This window comes from Notamacropus eugenii, chromosome 5 (genome assembly GCF_028372415.1).
Source record: "Notamacropus eugenii isolate mMacEug1 chromosome 5, mMacEug1.pri_v2, whole genome shotgun sequence".
Lineage (NCBI taxonomy): Eukaryota > Metazoa > Chordata > Mammalia > Diprotodontia > Macropodidae > Notamacropus > Notamacropus eugenii.
Window position 1 is genome coordinate 296,748,177 of NC_092876.1, and position 23,623 is coordinate 296,771,799.

Genomic DNA, 23,623 nt, shown 5'->3' on the forward strand with positions numbered 1-23,623 from the left:
AAAACAAAAACCTCCTAAGTTGGAGTTCAGGGCCTTTTCCAGGATATCAAAAAAGAAAGTCTATACCAGAAGTTAATTCCCTTGAGAGGGTCACTACTAACAAGAGAGGTGCTTCCAGGTGCTGCCTTTAACTGCAAATTCTAGAGAGAGAATCAATGTGTTTCCTCCCTGCCCCAGGTCAGTTCTCCCTTTAAAACTTCAACTTTCTAAGGTAAAAACCAGTTCTTTCTGCTGTCTCTTAATTAGTTGTATATTTAAATCAATATTTTTAGCATGGACTATTAATAACTTTAAAGGGCATTTGCTTTATTGATTAGTCTGAAAAAACGTCCATTTTTCCATCCTATAATAAAGAAATAGAGTACTTCTAAATGTTGGAGTAGCAACAATTATTCAAAGTATGTTTCCTAATTTATTATTACACAAGTGTTCATTTACATACAGTGGATATATTTATAATAAGTTTCTCTGGACAGTTTATAGGATCATAAAATATCACAGTTGAAAGGGAGCTCAGAAACATTTAGTTCATTCTGTACCTGAACAATATATGGGGCAAGTGATGATGGAACATTTGCTTAGAAATCTTTGGTCGAGGGGAGTCTACTGATTCCAAAGGCAGCTAGTCACACTTTTCAATAGCTCTAATTGTTAGAAATTTATCTTTATATTATCTGGTAGACTCTGCAATCTCCACAAATCACTCCTAGTTCTATCCTCTGGGGTCTAGTATACATTCAAGCTCTTTTTCCATATGTTGTTGTTGTTCAGTCATTCAACTACTTCCAACTTTTTGTAACCCCATGTACCATGGTATGCCAGGCCCTGGGTCCTCTACTGTCCTTCAAAGTCCATCCAAGTTCACATTCATTGCTTCCATGACACTATCTGCCACTATCTATTCATTTCATCCTCTACCATATCCTTTTCCTTTTGCCTTCAATTTTCCCCCAAATCAGGATCTTTTCCAATGAGTTCCATCTTCTTATCATGTGGCCAAAATATTTGAGCTTCAGTTCCAGTATTTGATCTTCCATTGAATAGCATGAATTAATTTTTTTAAGCATTGACAGATTTGATCCCCTTGCTGTCCAAGGGACTTTCAAAAGTCTTCTCCAGTGCCACAATTTGAAAGAATTGATTCTGTGGCACTTAGCTTTCCTTACAGTCCAACTCTCACAGTCATACATTTCTACTGGAAAAACTATAGCTTTGACTATACAGGGCTTTGTCTCCAAGGTCTCTGTTTCTTAATATGCTGTCTAGATTTTCCATAGCTTTCTTTGCCAGAAGCAAGCATCTTTTAATTTCATAGCTATCTGTAATGATCTTTGAATCCAATAATATAAATCTGACTCTACTTCCATTTCTTCTCCCTCTGTTTTCCAGGAACTTGCCAAGATCTCAGAGTTGTTTGTTTTTATATTAAGCTTCAAGTTAGCTTTTACACTCTCTTTCCCCCACATCAAGAGGCTTGACACTCATATAAATACTTGAAGAAAGCTATCATGTCTCACCAGTTGTTAGGATCAAATGAGATAATATTTGAAAAAGCACTTAACAAGGTGCCTAGTACATAGTAGGTGCTTAATAAATGTTTACTGACTGATTGCTTGACCATTAAGTCTTCCCCCTTGGTCATCCTTGCCCCTGAAGCCTAAATAGGGGAGAGAAGGGGATAAGCTTTCATAAAGTGCCTAATACTAGCCAGCCACTGCACTAAGAGGTTAAGTGACTTCCCCTGGGTCCCACATCTAGTAAGTGTCTTTAAGCAATACTTGAACTTGGGTCTTCCAGACTGTATGTCCTCTGCTCCATCCACTGGTCCACCAACTGCCTCTGAACACTTCAACCTGTCCTGAAAGAAAATGACCTCAACAACTGCCACCATACTGACTGCCTTCTGCTAGATGCTCCCCAATTTAGCAATATTCTTCCTAAGTTGTGATATCAAGAACTGAAAAAACACTTCAGATATGATCTGACCATGTTAGATTATAGTAGTTCTGTAATCTTGCTTGTCATGGAAACTATGGTTCTTGGTTGTCATAACATCGTCTTGGAGCTTGTGGCAACCCAAAATGTCCAGATCATTCTTAGAGAAACTGTTGTTTAGCTAGAAATAGTCTCCTTTGGCTTAAAAGAGTCAGTAATTCAATTCAGCAAGCATTTAGTAAGGCTATATAATTCTTAATGGTCACCATCAGCTTTAAATCAAGCAAAAGTTTCAAAGCGGAATTGATGATGATGAAGAAAACTGACATCTATAGATCATTTTTAAGATTTGAAAATTGTTTGATGTGTATATATTATATCATTTGAGCCTTGCAACAATTCTGTGAAATAGTCATTTTGATAGGATATTTATTTTAACATTATATCAATAATTAGCACCACTGGTAAAAAGTAAAACCATAGTGTGATAGAAAGAGCACTGAACTCACATTTGAAATATATGAGTCAGAGCTCATCAATTTTCTAGCTGTTTGTGATCCTATTCACACTCCTTCAATTTTCCATACCTCACTTTTCCCATCTGTAAAAGACAGATAAAAATCCTTGCACTACTTATTTCAAAGGACTGTTATGAGAAAAGTGTTTTATTAACCTTAAGTACCGTAGACATATGGGCTACCACATCCTGTAGAGAACTGCTGCGAGGGAAGCACATTGCAAAATGGAAAGCGGTGTACATGTCTGAGTGATTATTACTATTTCCTTACTTGTGCATGTAGATCTGCACAAGAAAGTACGCGAATCTGAAAGCAGTTGGGGAATATATAAAGACCTAATTTAAGTCCAAAAGCAAACTCTATGGAAAACTCTATTTTCATAAATAATAGCAGGTCCATAATGCCCAGAAAGAAAATCTCTGAGACTTTTTTCTCCTAAGGAACATCTAAGGACCCATACATATAGGACCTCTCATATTGTTATCTTTTCTCACTTCAAGTTTTTAGGAGAAGGCAGGTCATTCCCAGGTACCAGAATGGACTTGTCCAAACAGCCTAGAAATTGTTGCCAAATAAACAATTACATTTTTTTAATGTGGAGACTCTATTAATATCTCTGGTAGAACGAGCTGCTTTTGTCCAATCATATAACTATTGTTCCTATAACTTGGAAAAATGGCTGATTTTCCTTAGTAGAAATTATAGAAAGCGATAGATTTCTGAGGTCCAATATCAGAAACTGCTGTGATTTAGGAGTTAATAAAAGATATATGTATATCTTTATCTGTTCATCCATCTATCCAACTATCATCTGTCTGTCTATCATCTATCTATCTATCTATCTATCTATCTATCTATCTATCTATCTATCTATCTATCTATCTATCTGACTTACTATGTGCCAGGCAGTGCCAAGCACCTTAAAAATATTATCTTGTTTTATTCTAACAATAACCCTGTAAGATGGGTGCTATTGTTATCCTTACTTTTACAGTTGTGGAAACTGAGGCACAGAAGTTCAGTAAATTGCCCAGGGTCACACAGCTAGTAAGTATCTGAAACCAGATTTGAACTTACTCAGATTCCTGACTGCAAGCCAAGCAATGTGTCCACTGCACCACTTAGCTATCTCAGATAATAACCAGCTGTAGAAACGATCAGAGACATGCCAATAGAAAGATGACTGCCAACATAGTTAAAAGCACTATACATTTTCATGTGCGTTTGGAAGATGGAAAGGGAATAAACACTTACTGAACAGCTATTATGTGCCAAGCACTGTGTACTTTACAAATGGTATTTTATTTCATTCTCACAACTCTGAGAGGTAGGTATGGTTACTATCTCCATTTTACAGCTGAAGAAACTGAGGCAAGCAGAGGTTAAGTGACTTGTCCAAAGTCACATAGCTAGCAAGCATCTGAGGCTGGATTTTGAACACAGGTCTTCCTGACTCCAGGACTAGTGTTCTACTCACTGTATGTTCATAGAACTATAAATATTGTCATAAATAGACTAATATATATAATGGATATACTATACATGCATATATATGCACATGTATCTACATATATATATATAAGACACACATACACTCAATGAACAAAAATCTGCTATCCATAGAAGAAAACTAGACCTTTTTTTCACAATTCATGTGTATTAGAGTCTAAGGTAATTTGTGTTCCAAATGCTGAAGAGAGCGGGAAAAAAGTGACCCTCTCAAAAGAAAGAATTGCCCACCATGTAGAAACAGAATGTGAGACAGCTTATTATTTTCCAGCATAATTATTTTTAAATGTGATGAAGTTCTTTATAAATGCAGTAAAGCAATTAAGGCCCAAATACAGTTTTCTGAAACATATTAAATATATGACTATCCCTTTCCAGTGCTGTACTCATACACAACAACAGAAATCTCTCCAACAGCTGCATTCAATTAAAAAATTATTAACCCTAAGGAAAAACTACCCAAAAAAATTTCCATCTGCTACTTTTTTTATCATTCATTTTGCTACTTTGTATAAATGGAAAGTGTATTGTGAATGAAATCCAGCATTAGGTGAAAAAAGCACTATTTCAATATAGATTAGTTTTTTTAAGGCAAAAAAGTCATAAATTTAAAGGGGAAAATACTTTCACAAATTTCCTGCATGACCCACAGTTCTGTTCCCATAGTAACCCTAAAGAGAGAAGGAAAGGAGAGGGTAGTTAATGCATATGATTACTTTTGGCAACAGAAACAAAGCTTGGTCAGAACATACTGTCATTAGAGAGGTAAAACAATCATAAAAGTGAAATTAAAAGATTATTTTATGGTGTATATCCCCGGTCTAGTCTCCAGTATCTATCACACACTCAATTTTTTGCCCAGTGGTTCAAATTTCTTTAAATATTTGGGATTTTTTCCTTGCTACTAAAATAAGCATGCATGCAAAGTAAACAAACATATAGGATATGACTTTCAATTTGTAATTGTTTACATTCAAGTCAGATCAATATGCTCTTAGGTGAAGATTTTTAAAAGTCAAACTTTAAAATATTTAAGGCTGTTTTAGACTGTATAATATTATTTTAAAATCTTTAATCCATCTCTAATCCAATTTTGTTGGATTAAACTCATTTCATTTTTTCAATTCTTCTTGCTCTTGGATTCCTTTTAAAAGAAATTCTTCCTTGGAAGACAAAGCCAGGAGTTGGGGAATGAGGAACTGTTCCTGGTTGCTCCAAGGAAATTTCACCATCAGTGTGCCATTTCTCAAGCAGATATACAATTTTCATGAAAAAAAATATTTGAGTTGGGATTATGTTCTTCATACTCATTTTTTTTAAATCATGTCCATGACAGGGGAAGTTCTGTTCAAATTCCTATACTGCATGGTCTTTAACTTTTTCAAAAATAATGACCCCTATGTAATGTCCCAAAAATTTTCAGTCTCATCCCCCCACTCCACTCTCCAACATGATAGCAGCCATTATTTGGAAAAATACATCATGACAAAAAAAAACCAAAAAAAAACCCCGCAATGAATTAATGTTTTTATTTCATGTATATGCTTGTGGAAAAACTCAAGCATATACCTATAAAGAATGTTATTTATTCAGTCTACAGAGGATAAGTTTCCTTTACCAACACATACATGTAACCCATCCAACCCGACCCATGGATCTTTGGTTAGGAACCATTGATTTAGTGTCAACTTGTAATACAGATATTTATGTACATGTCTTATCAAGAAGCCAAGTCAATAAGCATTTTCAAGTGCCTTCTATGTGCTATGTGTATGTGTGTGTGTGTGTATGTGTGTGTAGGGTGTACTGATAGCATGTGTATATATGCCTACATCCACATGTGCATGTATATGTATATATATATATATATATATATATACACATATGGTAAATTATAGATAAACACGAGAGAAGGACCTAATATTCAGTAAAACTGGAGAACTCACAGCCCTACTAGATTATAAACTCCCTCAAATCAGAAATTTTTTTCTAGGTGATTCCCAGCAGCATTATCACAGACCCTTGTATACAATAGTTAATAACAGTTTCCCAAATTGAATGCATTGAATTTCTTCACTGCCCCCTGTGAATTCTAGTAGAATTCTTTGTACTATGGCTCCTCCATAAATCCTTGATGGATGAAAGATAAATATATAATAAAGGGCTATTAATTGCAAAAGTAGAGTAGATGAAATAACTGGGATTTTTATTGAATACATGTTTTTTCATGATTTGGGGGATTTAAAAAATTGAACTTATACATGTATTGGTCCTGACACTATATAAAATAACACAAAATCATCTTACATTTATATATATGTGTGTGTGTGTGTATGTATATATGTGTGTGTATATACATGTTTACAAATTTCAAACCAATTTTTACACATTTAGGATATACGTGTATGTACATATTATTGTTGTTCAGTTGTTAAGTCAAGCCTAATTCTTTTAGACAAATGAATTATAGCATGCCAATACTGTCAATGGGGTTTTCCTGGCAAAGATACTGGAGTGGTTTGCCATTTCCTTTTCCCTTTTTAAGGCAAAAAATGGTTAAGTGACTTGGCCAGGGTCACATAGTAAGTATCAGAGGCCAGTTCTGAACTCAGCTCTTCGTGATTCCAAGCCCAGTGCTTTATCCACCTTTCCAACTAGCTGCTGTATGTGGGTATGGATGTATACACACATATGTGTATGTATATTTATATATGTATATTGTGTGCACAAATTCTATACAATATATTATATGTATTGCACATAGGCATACATATAGAGATGTGTGTATACATACATACTTATGTATACAATCTTTACAACAACCCTGGTAAGATATCAGGATAGGTATTTTCATCCCGATTTGGTGAGAGTCAATTCTACTTAAACTAACTACATTAACCACATGAGAACTCATTCTTGAGACAATCAATGGATCAATCAAAAGCATTAAGTTAGGTCTGGGAAGTCCTTAATCAGTCTGGAAGGAAAGAAAGCCATTAGATAATATGAGATACCCCTACATAGGAAATATATTGGGATTGATGGCAGAAACCCAGTCATGCCCTCACTATAAAACAGCAACCCAGTTTGGAGCCCAAGTACTTAAAATTGCTGCCAACCTCTAGGAAAGAGAAGTACCAGTCAACCTCCTAAAAGGGAACGACTTAAGGGGGAGGAAAGGAAGAGAAGAGTATCTGTGGATAACCTTGTGAACTTTGAAGGGTCTAAAGATGTTTTAGCACTCCATAGGCATCTCTGGGACAGCAAGGACTGATGGCAGCATCTGCAACTGAAGCCTAAGGTGATCTTGACAAACCGAGGAAAGACAGCTAGAGAACATTACAAAGAGCCAGCATGTATCATGCCTAAAGGAAACATCAAGAGAATGTCACAAAAGAAGAAAAGGACTTCCATTCAAACAGTAGTCACTGGAATTACTCTGTGGTCACACATGCTTTCTAAGGCTGAGCTAATGAGTCTCTATGTACTTGTGGAAGACTATGTCCCACACTCTTGAAAAGAGCGAGGGGAGAAGAATGTTTATACAAACTTTTCTTATTATAATATATTAGTAAATACTTGTTTCAACCTTACCATCACCACCACTGCCACTAATAGTTGGCTTTTATATAGTTGAGGGCAGCCAGGTGGATGAGTGCATAGAGTGGCAGGCCTGAAGTCAGGAAGACATCTTCCTGAGTTCAAATTTCACCTCAGAGACTTACTAGCTGTGTAACCATAGGCAAGGCACTTAACACTGTTTGCCTCAGTTTCCTTATTCATAAAAAGAGTTGGAGAAGGAAGTGGCAAACCACTTTAATATCTTTGCCAAGAAAAAGACAAATAGGGTCACATGGAGTTGGACACAATTCAAAATGACCCAATAACAATAATTTATACAGTGCTTTGAGATTTGCAAAGCATTTGACAATATTGTCTTATTGATCCTAATAACAACCTTACAGTTAGGCACTATTACAATCCTCATTTTACAAGTGAGGAAACTGAGGTAGAGAAAAGTTAAATGACTTGCCCAGGGTCATACAAGTGTCTGAGGCTAGATTTGTACTTAGGTACTCCTGACTCCAAGCCTGAAAGCATCCTCTGGGCCATCACCTCAAACTAATTAAATCTGTCTATGTCTTAGTAGGAGCTGATAATCAATGGGAGAAGCCCATTGGGGTGAAGAGGTGGAAGTTCATGAAACAAAACCTTGGGATTTTCCCTTTTACACTTAGGGCCCCACCTGCCAGTACAATGGAGAGCTGGGATAATCCCAGAGTCTGTGTTGCTTGGATAGTATTGTTGTGAGACTCAAAATAAATAACGGATGCCAAGAACTCTGCAAACCTTAAAGTCCTAAATAAATAGTTGTTATTGCTGTCATTGTTATTATCCTACAGTCACTAGGTCTCCAATCTGATGAGCACTTCATTCTTGGAGACTTCTACTGCACCCATATTGAATTCAAGCAGTGTTTATAGAATAATACAGGAATGTACTAGTAAATGCCTAACAACTGGGCACTCAAAGGGGGAAAATACACACACACGTACGTATATGGGTTGGTATGTGTATATACATTTTATATATATGTAAATGTCTATATGTATGTATATGCATATATGAGTAAACACTTTTTATCATGAACACTTTGTATAGTCTAGGCAATGAACCAAACAACACATCAAGCATTGTTGTGTGGCAATCACTTATACCTGAGGTATAAATACTCACACAGAAATTTTAGCCATAGGTTTGGTTAGGGTTCACACCAGCAAAATCCTGTCTTAGATTTAATGGATATGGCTCAGAGAGATTACAGGACTTTTTTAAGTTCACATGGGAAGTAAGAGGCAGAACCAGAACTAGAACCAGATATTCTGCCAGTCCAGTGTTTCTGATAATATCATGCTGTGTAAAGCTTTAGAAGGACTTGATCTCTTTACCCTTTACATGTTGTTTCAATGCTACTTATGGTGTGTGTGCGTGTGTGTGTGTGTGTGCGCCTTCACACGTGGGGCCAACAGCTTTTCCTCCCCCATGATACACAGATATCAGCTATTTATTAAAGCTATTTACTTTTTAATTAAATGCCTAGGTGAATCATTTTGTGAATTTATATCATACTTATAACCATTAGTTGCCTCCTGAATTCCTCCTCCCTCCTAATTTATTAAATGTTAGATTACCTGCACATTTCAAAAAGGGCTTCCAGTGCAAAGGGGAGGGTAGGAGGGAAGTATAGATGATTTAACTTTAATAAAATGTTAACTGATTGAGGGTGGGGAAGAAGCTCCTCATGCCATCATGCCATTTAAATATCTCTTCCATGAAAAAAAAAAAGAGATTAATTTTAACTTACTTTACCCTCAGATCTTAAATCTTTCTTTTCACCTGAGTCATTATTTATTGACTGAACAGGGTTTAATGAATTTACAAGTTACAGTGTAAGCAGCTTTTCAAAGGTCTGTCCTATAGAGAGAAATCTTCAGCACCCAGATAACATTCAGTGTAATTATTTAGGCCCATTTATGAATACAGGCAAACCCTCTTAAAGCTCACTTCTTTTTTCTCTTCTGCTCAACAGTCCAATGCATACACAGCCTGAAAATGAAGCCAAGTATTAAGTAATATTTTTAAGTCTGTCGTTTTCAATCCCACCTCTAAAAAAATTCTGAACTGAATGTGTTAATATTTTACCAGAACATGCTGGTATATGGTAATGCATTACTAGAACATGCTTAAGATTTACATTATTTAGGAAACTGCTTTACATGACCTCGAAACACATTCCTCTACCTAATCTAATGAAGTTTTTTTTCCCTCAAAGATGTATTAAATGATTTTTGTCTTTAGACATAAAGTCATTCCCCTTATGAGTCCCTTGCTCCGATAGTGACCTGCTTCCCACAGTTACTCAACAAATACTATCTCAGACAATTTCCTTTTGATATTCTTTGGACAGACTAAAATCTGACAATCCAATTTTTAAAATGATACTGAGAAAAGCAAAAAGCAAAACTGACCTGTCATGAACTAGAAACCTCACAACACATCCCACAGTCTAACAAAAGACCTCAGGATCCTCATTGCCCAGTCCCCTTCCTCCCCTCCATTAAGCTAGAATGGAAAGTGCTGACTATATAACAATCATCCTTACTACTTGGACTGGACTCTCCCACTCTTCTTGACTTGGTCAGGCATCTCCTATACAAATGACAATTTGACTGAGAGCCTTCCCACAACTTTCTTTGTTTTGACTATTCTCTGAATGTCACAGTACTCTCCAAAGTCAGTTGGTAAATTCCCTAGGTTTTCCTCTCCATCCAATGTTAGTAATTCATATTCAATGGTTAATGGACTAAGAGGGGTATTCTACCTATAGGTTTAGACCAGTATTACTAAAAAAGTACTCACATATGAACTAATATTCCTTCTTCGTCAAGACACATCAGCAGACTCACTACTTGCACTAGGAACAATGAATCTAGTTTTTTCTTGACTGGAGTTGTGAACTCAGATTATTCTGGGCCTCCAAAATTTAAGGTCTTTTTCCAGAAGAGGACAAGCTCATAAAGTAGTGGAGGGACCATGTGATATAACAGAGTGCTTGTCAGACTTAGAACCAGAAGACCTAGGTTCATAACCAGATCTGTATAACCCAAGCTGATAACCCAAGACAAGTCACTTCACTTTTTTTGCTCTACAGGGAAAGGGACAGGGACTTACTTGACTTGTTATTTTGTTGGTATAAGGATAATACTAATTCAAGTTAGTGCCTTCTCTGTAATTTATCATTTTTGAAGGTTGACTAGAGCAATGATAGTTTAAGTAAATTTCCTTGAGTGCCATAGCCAATATATATATCGTCTTTCTGACTTTGAATTCAAGTCTAGATCTAGTATGCCATGCTGTCTCTCTGCAAAATGGGTATAATGCTCTTGTCACCCCATGCCACAGGGTTACTGTCAGAAGTTATTTGGCTACTACTTACTTTTGAGAAGGAGTGAATTACCCTTCCTATAGCACAGGAATGACTGCTAACATTTTCATAATACTTTCAGTTTTATAGTCTTCTGTAACAGTTATGCTTGGGAAAAGATTTGAAGATATTAGTGATCTCTGGAGCCCCATGAAGATATCTTCTGCTCATCTCCCTTGTGCAGGGGAACCTCTCAAAACTCAAAACAAGAACTCACATCACTTCTTATCCAGAACTCTTGCTGACCTGGTTCTGTTTCCTCTGCCTGGATGACAGATTGCCTGACACTGCATATAGCTCACAGGAACTCATCACAATGTTGACAGGTGTTCAACAGTCTTGCTAGATCAATGACCCCCATATTATCCTATGGTTAAACACAAATTTTCCATCAATGAGGATTGCTTTAACTACCTGGTCTTTCACTCACTCGTTACTCATCTATTCACTGGTTTTTTTTCTGATGTTAAGACATGCCTAGGAATGTTTCCAAGTTAGCTGAGGTTTGCTAAGATCCAACCATTAGATGTAGGGGAAAAGAAGGGAGTGAACAAACATTTTAAGTGACTGACAATATGATCTGAACCCAGAGAATTTCTAAATAACAGTTTATCAGTTCTTCATTAGAAGTCAACTCAACTTTTAGATGGAGCCCTTGGATTTGATAACAAGCTCCCAAAGTACCAATAACAATATTCACTGGATGACACTAAATGAAATTTCAGGTTTAAATGAAATAAGCATCATCAGAAATAAGAAATATCTCATTGCAAAGTCCACTGTCACTTAGTCTAAGATGTCAAGATATGGGAATGAAAGTGGTAACCAAGAATGGAAATATGGGAGTCAGCTTTCTACAATTAAGGCAAAGATGTTTTCACTGCCACTGACTTCGTGGGAGAGATGAATACAGACATCTACTGTCATTGGGATGCCAGTACGAGAGGAATATCTAAAATGGAGTAATTAATTAATAAATTAATTAAGTAAGTAATAAATTAATACCTGTATCTCATGGGGTTGCTACAAGCCTCAACACACATAGAAACACATATAGTCCTACATAAAGTACTTTCCCAACTTTAAAAGATTATACATATAACCTTTGATATATTGTCACCATCATCATCATCATCATCATCCTCACCATCATTATCATCTGTGCTTCAGCAGTTTGCCCAAAGACAGTTTACAAAGCCTTTCTGTGGAAGGGACTGTAGGATCACAAACTTAGATTTGGGAAGGATCATAGAGATACACTAACCCAACCTTCTCGTTTTTTAAGTGAGAAAAAAATGAGTTTTAAGGAGATAAAGCCCCCTGATCATTGTCACATAGAGAGACATGAAATAGTTCTAGGCTGCAAACCCAGACCCTCTTACTTGAAAACCAGAACTTTTCCATGAATTCTATCCAGACAAATGCAATTGTGGCTCTGGCAAGACTTAAACCCAGAAATTCTCTAAAAGATCCGACTTTTGTTATACCACAGGAGCAGTGACCAGGTCACCTTCGCTTAATGCTGTAACCATTATCTTATGGAGACAAGATTTTCTTAACTTACTAAGCTAGCCTTTTTCAGAATAACAGGCACCTACCAGAACTTGGGCTCCACTGGCAGACCTTTGAGTTATACAGTCACTATAAACAATTTTAGTAGAGAAAAAAATCCCAGCATAGAGTCATGTCATTTTTACACAGATCTGCACATGTTTATAATTTTATATTTAATGAGATGTTCAGCCTGTTATAATTTAAACAAAACAGCAGCATTCACAGTCAGGCAATACTCTACTTTTAGAACTCTTTGCAAAGCTGTGGAAACTACTGTGAGAAAATATGCAAATCACTAATTAGATATCACAGTCTACAATTAAATTAATTTATAAGGGCTTAAATGCAATTAAATTTCCTCCAGATTGTATCTTTAATGGTGCTTGGTTAGCAGTTAATATATTTTAAAGCATAATTCAGTCTTTTATTTTTGCAAAGTCATTTAAATGTTACAAATATTACTTTCATGAATATTTCCATGGTGACAAAATAAGTTTACAGTCTGTTTAATTTATGGGCTATGACATAAGGACCAAAGCTCAAGAATCACAAACCTACTACATATCACATTCTTAGTTTCCAAGTTATCTATTGTAAATATGTACACTTGAAAAGGGATGAATAGATATAATTGAGATACTTGAAACAAATGAAATTCTAGAGCAAAGGAAAGCATAAGAAGTTCAAATTAACTAAGTTGTTCAGGTTTTTTCAACCACACTAATAAGCCAGTAAAATGTTAATTTTTTTTTTACATTATATTAAACTTTATTCCAGAATACAGTCATGAGCCAACTTCCCATGTATTCAAAATAGTCTTAAAAAATCCTCACTCATGTACGAAATAAAAACTATACAAATGCTGAAACTTAATCATCTCAAAAAAACATTACTGTTACATTTCAACTCTCAGAGAGACAACTAACAAGAAATGTTGAAAAAACAATTCTTCATTGTGCAAAACCTGATAATATGGAGTGTCTCCTGGGAAGCATTTAAATAATAAATATCTAACTAGAGTACCCTCTAAAAGAAATCTGTATGACTGGTCCAGAGAATTTTTAGCAAGAGGTTGTCAGCTAAATTCAGATGTCATTTTTGCAATAAATGGTTAGTTCTGTGCAGAGAAATATGGAAAACCTTGACAAAGAAGATGTAGCTATGGAAATCATAACTTTAACTTGACAGCAATATGAAAATCCAGAACTGGTATCACTTCTGAACTGGGGTGTGCCAGAGGAAACAGGGAAGGATAAATGAATGTTTTTGTGATGTTCACAACAATTATACTCAAAGATCAACCCCACACTTTACAAAAGTATGCTAAGCATGGCCACAATCTATTTTTCCCCTCTGGAGACATTATACCATTGCCAAATTAAAACCAGGAACTTGCAATTTTTTTTGCCTTATGAATAAAAGTGAGGGAGGAAAAAGAAATGTGGAAAAAAATACCATGAGCATTCCTACCTGGTTTCCAGATGAACTGATTATCCTTTTTCCCTTCCAAATGAGTTGTTAGGAGCAGTATAAGACAAAGTAAAAGACAGGGCTTTCTCATGCTTTTCCATACCCAGTGTGTGACAGCCAAATTGACTCTTGGAAACATTCTTCAGATTTTTTGGTCTCTTGTTTTTCCTATTTCTATAACAAAGGAAGAAAAATAATGACCAGTAAAACACATAGTTAGATATAGATATACATATATATTCAAAATAGAGAAAACCTCTATCTCATCACTTTTCAAATTAAGCATTAGAACTTCAGAAATAACTTTTTCAATGTTTTTTTTCCCCACTTGCATGTACGTTAATTGAAAAAAAGATAGAGAGATAGAGACTATACTTGTGATTTCATTGGTGAAGGGAGTTCCCAATAAGCAACTCCCTGTAATAAAGCAGTTAGACACCTTGTCAGCAATTTATCATCTTAGAGAGTTGCCTTGAGTACTGAGAAAGGTACTATCTTGACCAGGTTCCCAGAGGCAGTATTAGAGGTGATCCTGAAACCCAAATCCTCCTGCATCTGAAGTCAACTCTATAACATTGCTTTGTGTGTGTGTGAATGTGAATCTCCAACTTCTTAACTTTAAATGTATTATAGACATCTTAAACTCAACATGCCCAAAACTGAGTTTATTATCTTCCCCTCCAAAAAAATCTTCTCCCCTTCCAAACTTCCCTACTACTGCTTGAGAGCACCCTCATCATCCCAGTCACCCATTCTCACCTCCTGGGTGGCATCCTCAATTCTTCACTCTCTCTCACTCTCCATATCTAACCTATTGCCAAGGCCTGAGGATTTTACCTTTTGTAACATTTCCCATATACTCCTCCTTCTCTCCTCTACTGCCATCACCCTCATACAATCCCTTACCATTTTGTGCCTAAACTACTGAAATAGGCTTCTGACTTGTCTCCCTGCCTCTATCTCAAGTCACTCCCACTCCAATCCATCTTCTACTCAGCTGTCAAATTAATCTTCCTAAAGCTCAGATTTGAAATGTCACCACCCTGTCCCCATTCAATGAACTCCAGGGGCTCCCTGTGACATCCAGATCTTCTGTTTGGCATGCAAAAGCCCTCCACAACATGGCCCTCTCCTACCTTTCTAGTCTTATACTTTACTCTCTACCATGTAATCTACAATCCAGGGACACTCTTGCATCATCTCCAAACTCAGGGCATTTTTGCCTTTTATTTCCTATAGGTCTAGTATGCCAGTAATTTTCTTCCTTCCTAGCTTCCTTGACCTCCTTCAAGTTATAGATAAAATTTCATCTTCTGTGAGAAAATTTCCTGATCCTCTTTAATACTAGTATCTCTTCTTTATTAATTATCTCCAATTTTATATACATCTATGCATATTTATATATGTATTTAAATATTAAAATTCAGTATTAAATTCATTTAAATTAAATATAAATTAAGCTTCAATATATACATGTATATGCATATATACATATTGTGTGCATATGTATGCACACACACACATATATATGCATATGTGTGTACATGTTTGCATGTTATCTCCTCTATTAGGCCATAAGCCCTTTGAAAGTAGAGACTGTTGTCTGCCTTTTTTCCACCTCTAACATTTAGCATAGTGCCTGACACATATTAGGCATTTAATAAATGCTTTCTGACTAAGTGATATGTATATAGACATTTACATTTCTAATGATTTATGATACTTGATTGAACATATGAAATTTAATTTCTTCCAAGAGTCATCGTTTGTCATGACTATTTCAATTTCAGGAGGCTGACTGATACCTTTGCTCATCAAAGTCTTACCATTTTCACAAGCTACAGGTTTCTTTGGTCAGGGTACCACCACACAAACAATTCTTTGGAAGGAGCTTATTTTAATACAACACAGAATGTGCAATTTTGATGTGGACACTTCCTTCACCAGTATAATTCTTCCATAACTAAAGCAAAGGAACTCCAAGAATGTCTATGGACAAAAAATTCATTCATCATCCTTGGGCAACCTAGTGATGAATATTTCCATCATGTAGCAAGGTTGGGCCTCAGAGAGAATACAGGTCTTCACTGAACCTGTAGCTGCAGCCTTTCCAGCTTAGTAGGACTTGATACAGGTTGTAGTCCCCTAACAGACTGAGCATCTTAAAGAAGCAGCAGAGGTGGATTTCAGGGATAAGTTTGTAATCTTCAAAATTTTAATAAAATTATATTAATAGCTCACATTTACAGAGTAATATATATATATATATATATATATATATATATATATATATATATAAAACAAAAAAAAACAGAGCACCTTCCTTGCAACAAACATGAATCTGAAGGTCTTCAAAGAATTGTCTCTATTTAACCCATAGGCAACAGAGGTTCAGAGAAGTGAGTTGATTTACATGGTCACCCATTTACCAAGTGATTGAGTGAGATCAGTTCTCCATAATCTACAATACAATTATCAAAAAGTATTTCTTTCAAATACTCCATGTGCCATGCTTAATTGCTCATCAGAATATCCCCACTTTTTTTAAAAAAAAATTCAAACTATAGATTTTCAAGCACTAAAAACGGATGTGATATAGTTCTTCTTTCACCCCTACCTACAATAGAGGACTTTTAAACTAAAATGTTCAATCATTGTCCCATCCATATTTGCAGCCATGAAGCTGTGAGTCAGTGCTACAACACTTCTTAGAACAGAGAAAGCAGAGGGGAGATTGGTTGTTACCAAAATGGTGTGAAAATCAGGGAACAGTTGGTGGGAAGACTTCTTTTTTAGTTCTACTTAAATCAGTCCCATATTAAGGTTGTTATAATATCTCCCTTGAACTATCTTCTCAGAACATTAAATTTTGCAAAAGAGACTATACACAATCATGTATGTGCATGCTTATATATTTGCACAGAGATACAAAATTCAACATATAATTATCAAATGCCACTTTGTAGAAAAAACACCTCTGTAATAATTTGAGGTTTGGCAAGTATTTTTTTTTCCTCATAATAAACCTAAGAAAGAGTAGATAGAGCAGGAAACTGAGGTTGTAAAGGGTTAAATTACTGTGATTACCCAGCTGGTGTTTAAGGTAATATTTAAACTGCATCTGTTGACTATGTGTCCAGTGTTCTATTGCACATTAAACCACACTACCTTGCCTAGCTTATAAAGCAAGAATAAATTAAAAAAACCCACATTCCATAGCCAAAGGAAAATGACTTGGGGACTACATTCCTTTCTACTCAGGCACGTAGTCAGGTTAATTTTGCTAGATAAAATAAAAGACTCCACTGGTTTACAGTAATGATGTATGTTTTGATTGATTACTGTATTTCAAAGTTAAGAGGCCAAACAAAATTTATTTAAACAAATTTCCATCATTTTGAAAAGCTGCCAGATATTGTTGGCCAGTATGCCACGGCTAAGTGAGATTTCTTGAGGCTGACTTTCCATGTTTGCATGGTGTGATTTTTCTGTCTATCCTACTTGCAGTCTTCTTTATCTTGCCATATGTCAATTGAGAGAATTCTACCCTTTGTCCTCTGTATATATTTAGCTCAGGGAATTGTAGAAAGCAATGCTTTTGGGGAAAGGGAAAGGCTGATAATGGGCTATACTCAAGGATGTTACAGATGATAACTCTCTCCTGCCTCTTAAGTGTAAGTAATTCTTATAATTGAGGTAGGTAAAGCAGTGGAAAGAAAGCTGATTTTAGAGTTCAAATCCCAGCTTTGTTAAACATTTACCAGGGCAGCCCTGCATCTATTCATTTCTCATAGTTAAATTAGAAAGCTGGACACTACCACTTCTCTACAGACTTTCAGTCTAGTACTGTTGACTCTTTGGTTCCTAGTGGTGTTTCCCTCTTAGATGAACTTTTAAGAATGCAAGTTTCAGCTTATTTATCTATCAACCTATTTATTAGCTGATTCAATAGACTTTTGACTACCTTATATAGGCCCTTAAGGCATTCTCTTTGCAGTTTGAGGGAACAGAAAGAAAAGGTCTAAGACTATCAGAAACTTCCAATCAAATCAGGGAAGTGATTCAAGTAAGTATTTAAAAATAAGACCTTACGAAAGAATTAAGAAATACAGCACAAATGATCACAAGTGAGGACAAAGGTCATCTAATAACTACCAAGTGAGTAGTACAGACAGCATGTAGTTCTGAGAAATCACTTTCCAGAGAGATCACAGATCTCATGTGTATAGTTTGTCTTTTCCGCTAGATTGGAAGTTCCAAGAGGGAAAACTACGATTTTTTTTTATTTGAAGTAATCGATCAACCAATAAACAATTATTAAACCTTTGCCAAATGAGAGGTACTATTCTACATACCGAAATACAAATACTAGAGCAAGGTAGTTTTTTGTTTTTTACTTTAAAGAGCTTACATTCTACTAATGGTGGGGACTGAGGAGTGAGTTAAACATGTCTACCGATAAAAAATATATAGGATACATGTACAATAAGTGCATTCAGGGGTAGGGGCTAACAATTTGGGGAATAAGGAAGGTCTTCTTAAAGGTGGTAGCGTTTGAGCCAAGTTAGGTACTCCAAGAATTAGAGATGAGAAAAAAAGAACACCTCAGTAATGTAGTACAGACAGCCTGTGTCAAGACAGAGAAGGTAAGAGAAGTCTTTTCAGCAGGCAGATTCAGCCAGAGCACAGAGTGCAAAAAGGGAATGATGAGTATCTAGAAAGGTAGACTGGAGAAATATGGTGAAGAGCTTTCATGAAGGAATTTGGATTTGATTCTAAAACTAATAGGGAACCACTAGAGCTTCTTGAGCAGGTTACAGTTGCCCACCAAACTGATAGAGCATTGTGTTAACCTTCTATAGGCTCCCCTTCCTTATCCTCTCCAAAGGAAGGTAAATCTGGATGGATGGCCAAAAGATGCCTTCCTTCCCTTCCTTTCCTTTCCCTTTCTCTTTCCCTTTCCCAAAACCTTAAACCTACTGCACTCTGAAGCTGGGATGCCAATGGGCCCCAGCCTAAAGGGCTCCTCTGGACCCTCCTAACTTTAGAGTGATTATCAGTAGGAACTGTTGCTATTTCCCACCCAGCCTGGCATCTTGCTTTTTCTTGACCTTGATAAAGGGGTCATGCCCTGGCTACTTCGTAAACAGTCCTATTCAATGAATGGGTGTTGCCTCACCCTAAGTGAGTACCTGGAAAGACCTTGGCCTAAAGGGCCTAAGGTCTCCCAGTGCATCCTGGGTCATCTCCAGTCATCCTGATGAATAGCTGGTCACTGGATTTAGATGACTCTGAAGGAGAAGTGAGGCTGGTGACCTGCACAGCCCTACCTCACTCAAAACAAAGTCAAGTGTAAGTCATGCCATTATTTCTCTTATGGCGTGGTCTTCTTCAGCAATGAAGGATGAGTACAACATAGGCTAAGGTAGGAAGTCAATCCCCTTTCATTGTTATTTAGTCATTCAGTTGTATTCCTTTGTGATTTGGGGTTTTCTTGGCAAAGATACTGGAGTAGTTTGCTATTTTCCTCTCCAATTCATTTTATAGATGAGGAAACTGAGGTAAACAGGGTTAAGTGACTTGTCCAGGGACACATAGCTAGCAAGTGTCTAAGGCCCCAAGTTTTCCTGACTCTAGGCCAGGAGCTCTATCCACTGAACCACCTAGCTGTCTGGTGATGAAAATGGGATCATTTGTAGCAATAACTCTGCAAAAGGATATCACAACCTTGTACACCTTCATTTTCTATATAAACACTAACACTCAGTAGCCATGTGTCAATAAGCATGATGGATCTTAATTGAACAGCAGCAAAATCATTAAACGTGCAGATTGTCCTATTACACTCACAAGTTGTCTACTTTATTTGGGTTTGTCACTGTGTCCCAGTGACTCCTACTTTGTTCTTACCAGGAAGTGCTAAGGCAAAAGTTCTCCTCTTAAGAGATTTTAAGGATTTATCTACTGAGTGCTACAGGAAAAGCAAACAGAAAGCATCAACACAAGAAGCTACAAGAACTCCAACCTAATCTGTCTAAATAAGAAAAAAAAAGTAAGTGGCTCAATTAAAAGACAATATTTCCTACTGAAATTTAACTGATATAATGCAGTTACCACAATAAAGAGGCCAAAGGAGCCTAGAAACTTGCTTGGACAACAGATATTTCATCTCCTTGAAAAGAAAGAGAAAGGGCCACTAAGGGAAAAATGGATTTAGAATATAAAAACCTTTTTGATTCTTCTGGAATTGTCTAAGTAGTAATGCCTACTCCCAAGAGAGTAGAGAAAAAGGTTTGGCAAGAGGTCAAGTTATTAAAATCATCCCAAGAGCATATTAAGATTAAGATTAGACAAATGAATACAAATAGATTAAAAATGTAAACCATCTTTAAATATATTTATAACAAACTTTTTCTCCTGTCAATGCTAGTGTTTCACAGATTTATGAAACTGCATAAAGAAGTAGAACTGGCACTACTGAAAATAGAGCTGTGCCAGTTTCAGTCTACCTATAAAAAGCCCAATGCTATACATAATGCAATTTAAGAGCACCAAAGGGTCAACTTTTAAGAAAACCAAAAAGAGAAATTATTGAATTATTGAAAGCAAATCACATATTATTACTAACACAGAAAGATAACTGAGTGGTTAGCAAATAACTACTGAACTATATGCCTACCTTTATACATCTTTGAAACAGTTTTTCATATGGAAGTTGTTTGTAATTCTTCCTTAGCAAATTTATTTTATATGTATATGTGTGTGTATGTGTATGTATATACATACATCCTTTAACCACTTATGCATTACAGAATGGATCTTGGTCTTATATATTTCTGTTAGTAAACTAAATATCTTAAATATCAGACCTTTAAAGTTTTTTGCTGAAAATATTTTATTCTCAACAAACTACCTTCTTTCTCATGCTAGGTGCATTAATTTTGTTAATACAAAAATTTTTCAATTTCTTTGATTCAAAATTGTCTGTTTTCTCTTTTATAATCACCTCTATCTTTTTTTTTTGGTTAAGAATTGCCCTCAGGGTTATAGGGAAACAGACATTGGTGTAACTGTGAGTTAGTTTAGTCATTCTGAAAAACAATTGGGACTGTGACCAAAAATTTACTAAACTGTGTATAATCCTTGACTTAACCATAACACCAGTAGGCCTACACCCTAAAGAGAACAAAGAAAGAGAAACAGGACATGTGTTTCAAAATATTTATAACAGCTCTTTTTATAGTAATTAATGTATTTATATGTGTGTGTGTATGTGCATATATGTTGTGTGTGTTAAACACACACATATATGTATATACTAGAAACTAAAAGGTACTCCTTTACTCAGAAATAAATTGTGCTGTATGAAAATAATGGTATATTATTGTACACAAGAAACGACAGAATAGACAGTCTGAAAGCAAACTAAAAAGATCCCTATGATCTTTTATGGAATTAAGCCAGCAAAACTAGAAGAACAATTTACATAATGACCACATTCCTTACTTATCACTAGTCTGGTCTTAACTGCTACCCCGTTTCAGATCAAGGTAATCACTTCTAATATAATCACCATGCTACAAATTCAAAATTGATTGATACCACCTCCCTCAGCCTCAGATTCAGGGGGAGGAGCTGAAGGGTAGAGTACCAAACTCCTCCCAATGCTTTCCATTACAGAAAGCAGATACGGATCATTCCACTTCGTACCTGCTGCTCAGCCTGGTGTCAACACCCTGAACAAGATGCCCTCTATCTGCCACCCCCTGGTGTCTTCCATCCTCCTTCCCTTTCCCACTATCTTGTGCCCCTTTGTGTGTTGTCTCCTTTCTTTAGATTGTAATCTCTTGAGGGCAGGCACAGTCTTTTTAGTAACTGTATCCCTGGTAATTAGCACAATGCTTGGTACATAGTATACACTTTATAAATGTTTACTGAATTAGAATAGAGAAAAAAACAATTATGAAAAACTTAAATTCTGAAGAATGCAAAAATAAAACATACTAAAGACTGAAGATGAATCCACAGAAGTGATTAACATCAGATATAGTATTAGACATGAATATTTGTACATGGTCAATGTAGAAATTTCTTTTCTGGACTATGAATATTTATTGTTAGAGTTTATGTCTTTTCTGTTACTTATTTTGTTTTTATTTTTCTGATAGGTGAAGACTGTGGAAAGGAGAGATAGTAAATGTTTGCAAATTTTTTTTAAAAAGAATTGTCCCTCAGTCATAGGTGCAAAAGGTAGTGGATGATTTGTTTGTGTGTGTGTGTGTGTTTGTGTGTGTGTGTGTGTGTGTGTGTGTGTGTGTGTGTGCAAATGTTGTGAGCTTTGATATTCAGGTCACATATCCATTTTAACCTATTGGGTTACATGGTATAAGATGCTAGAATAAACCTAATTTCTACCAAAAGACTTTCCAGTTTTCCCAGAAGTTTTTGGAAAGGAGGGTAATTCTTCCCAAACTAATGTATGTCCTTGGGCTTATTAAACAGTATTGTTCAATTTAATCTTGATTTTGGGAAGATATACTTCTCTGCTTTTTAACAATACCAAACTATTTTTATGATTACGGTATCATAATATAGATGAGGCCTGTATATGCTATTAAACCTTCATGCCTATTTCCCTCTTTTTTTCCTTGTGATTCAATAACTATCAGTCTTTTTTTTTTCTAAATCAGAGGTTCCTAATCTAGAGATCTGTGAAAAGGTTTGAGGTGGTCTATGAATTTAGAACTTTTAATATTTTGATAATTCTCTTTCAAAATAATTAGTTTCTTTTGAGATCCTATGTATTTTATTTTTATTATAACATCCTTAAAAGGGTACCATAAGCTTCTCCAAACTGCCAACTGGGACCATGAACTTCTAAAAAAAGGTTTGAGAACCCCTATTCTTAAATGAATGCTATTATGTTTTTTGCTCTATAAAGTATCATCTCATTAATGTGATTAATATAACACTAAATCTCCAAATTTATTTCTTTTTTGTTACTTTAACACAACCTACATATGAACAACAAACAAGCCTTGAGTTATCTACCTCTGTTTCTTTAAACATATTCTCTAATTATATGTTTGTTTCTTTATTAATCTACATGTTTACCAAGGACATGCTTGATAATAACATAAGAAGGGAACAGGCAGGATTTTGCTAACAATATTCTTCAGCAGACCACCTCTTTAATTATACCATTGTTTGAAGGGAACAGAGAACACAATATCCTACTTTGCATATTATTTATGAGTTGTGAAAATAAAATATTAGCAAGAGTACAACAAATTGCAGTTTTACAAGCTCTCCTCCAATATGGAACATTTCATGTTATTTTAAAATTATGTAAGATTCCTTGAAATAAGTAATAGCCAAGGCAACCTTATTCAATAATCCTCTGATTATAAACATAAATATATTTCTAAAATCTATGCTTGCCCAAAATATATTTGCAAATTTCTTTAAGATGATTGAGGATATCTAAGGTAGTCTAAATTCCCAATATATGGAAAAGTCCTCTAGAAATCTCTGTTGATACATGACATGAATCTAGTTTCATTAAACCCCAAATATGACAGCGCCTTCTAAACTCATTAAGAAACATTGCATCTAGAATTCTATGCAGGAAAATCCAAGTGGATGAAAAATG

At 35.7% G+C, this 23,623-nt stretch overlaps 1 protein-coding gene across 1 annotated transcript in view; it reads right to left on the reverse strand.

Moving 5' to 3' along the window:
* THSD7B (thrombospondin type 1 domain containing 7B) overlaps positions 1-23,623 on the reverse strand; it is a 1,192,820-nt gene that overhangs the window by 990,935 nt on the left and 178,262 nt on the right. Inside the window, exon 2 of the mRNA XM_072613204.1 lies at positions 13,972-14,145. Coding sequence (XP_072469305.1) covers positions 13,972-14,110 — 139 coding nt within the window. The 5' untranslated portion in view covers positions 14,111-14,145. The remainder of the gene's footprint in view (positions 1-13,971; positions 14,146-23,623) is intronic.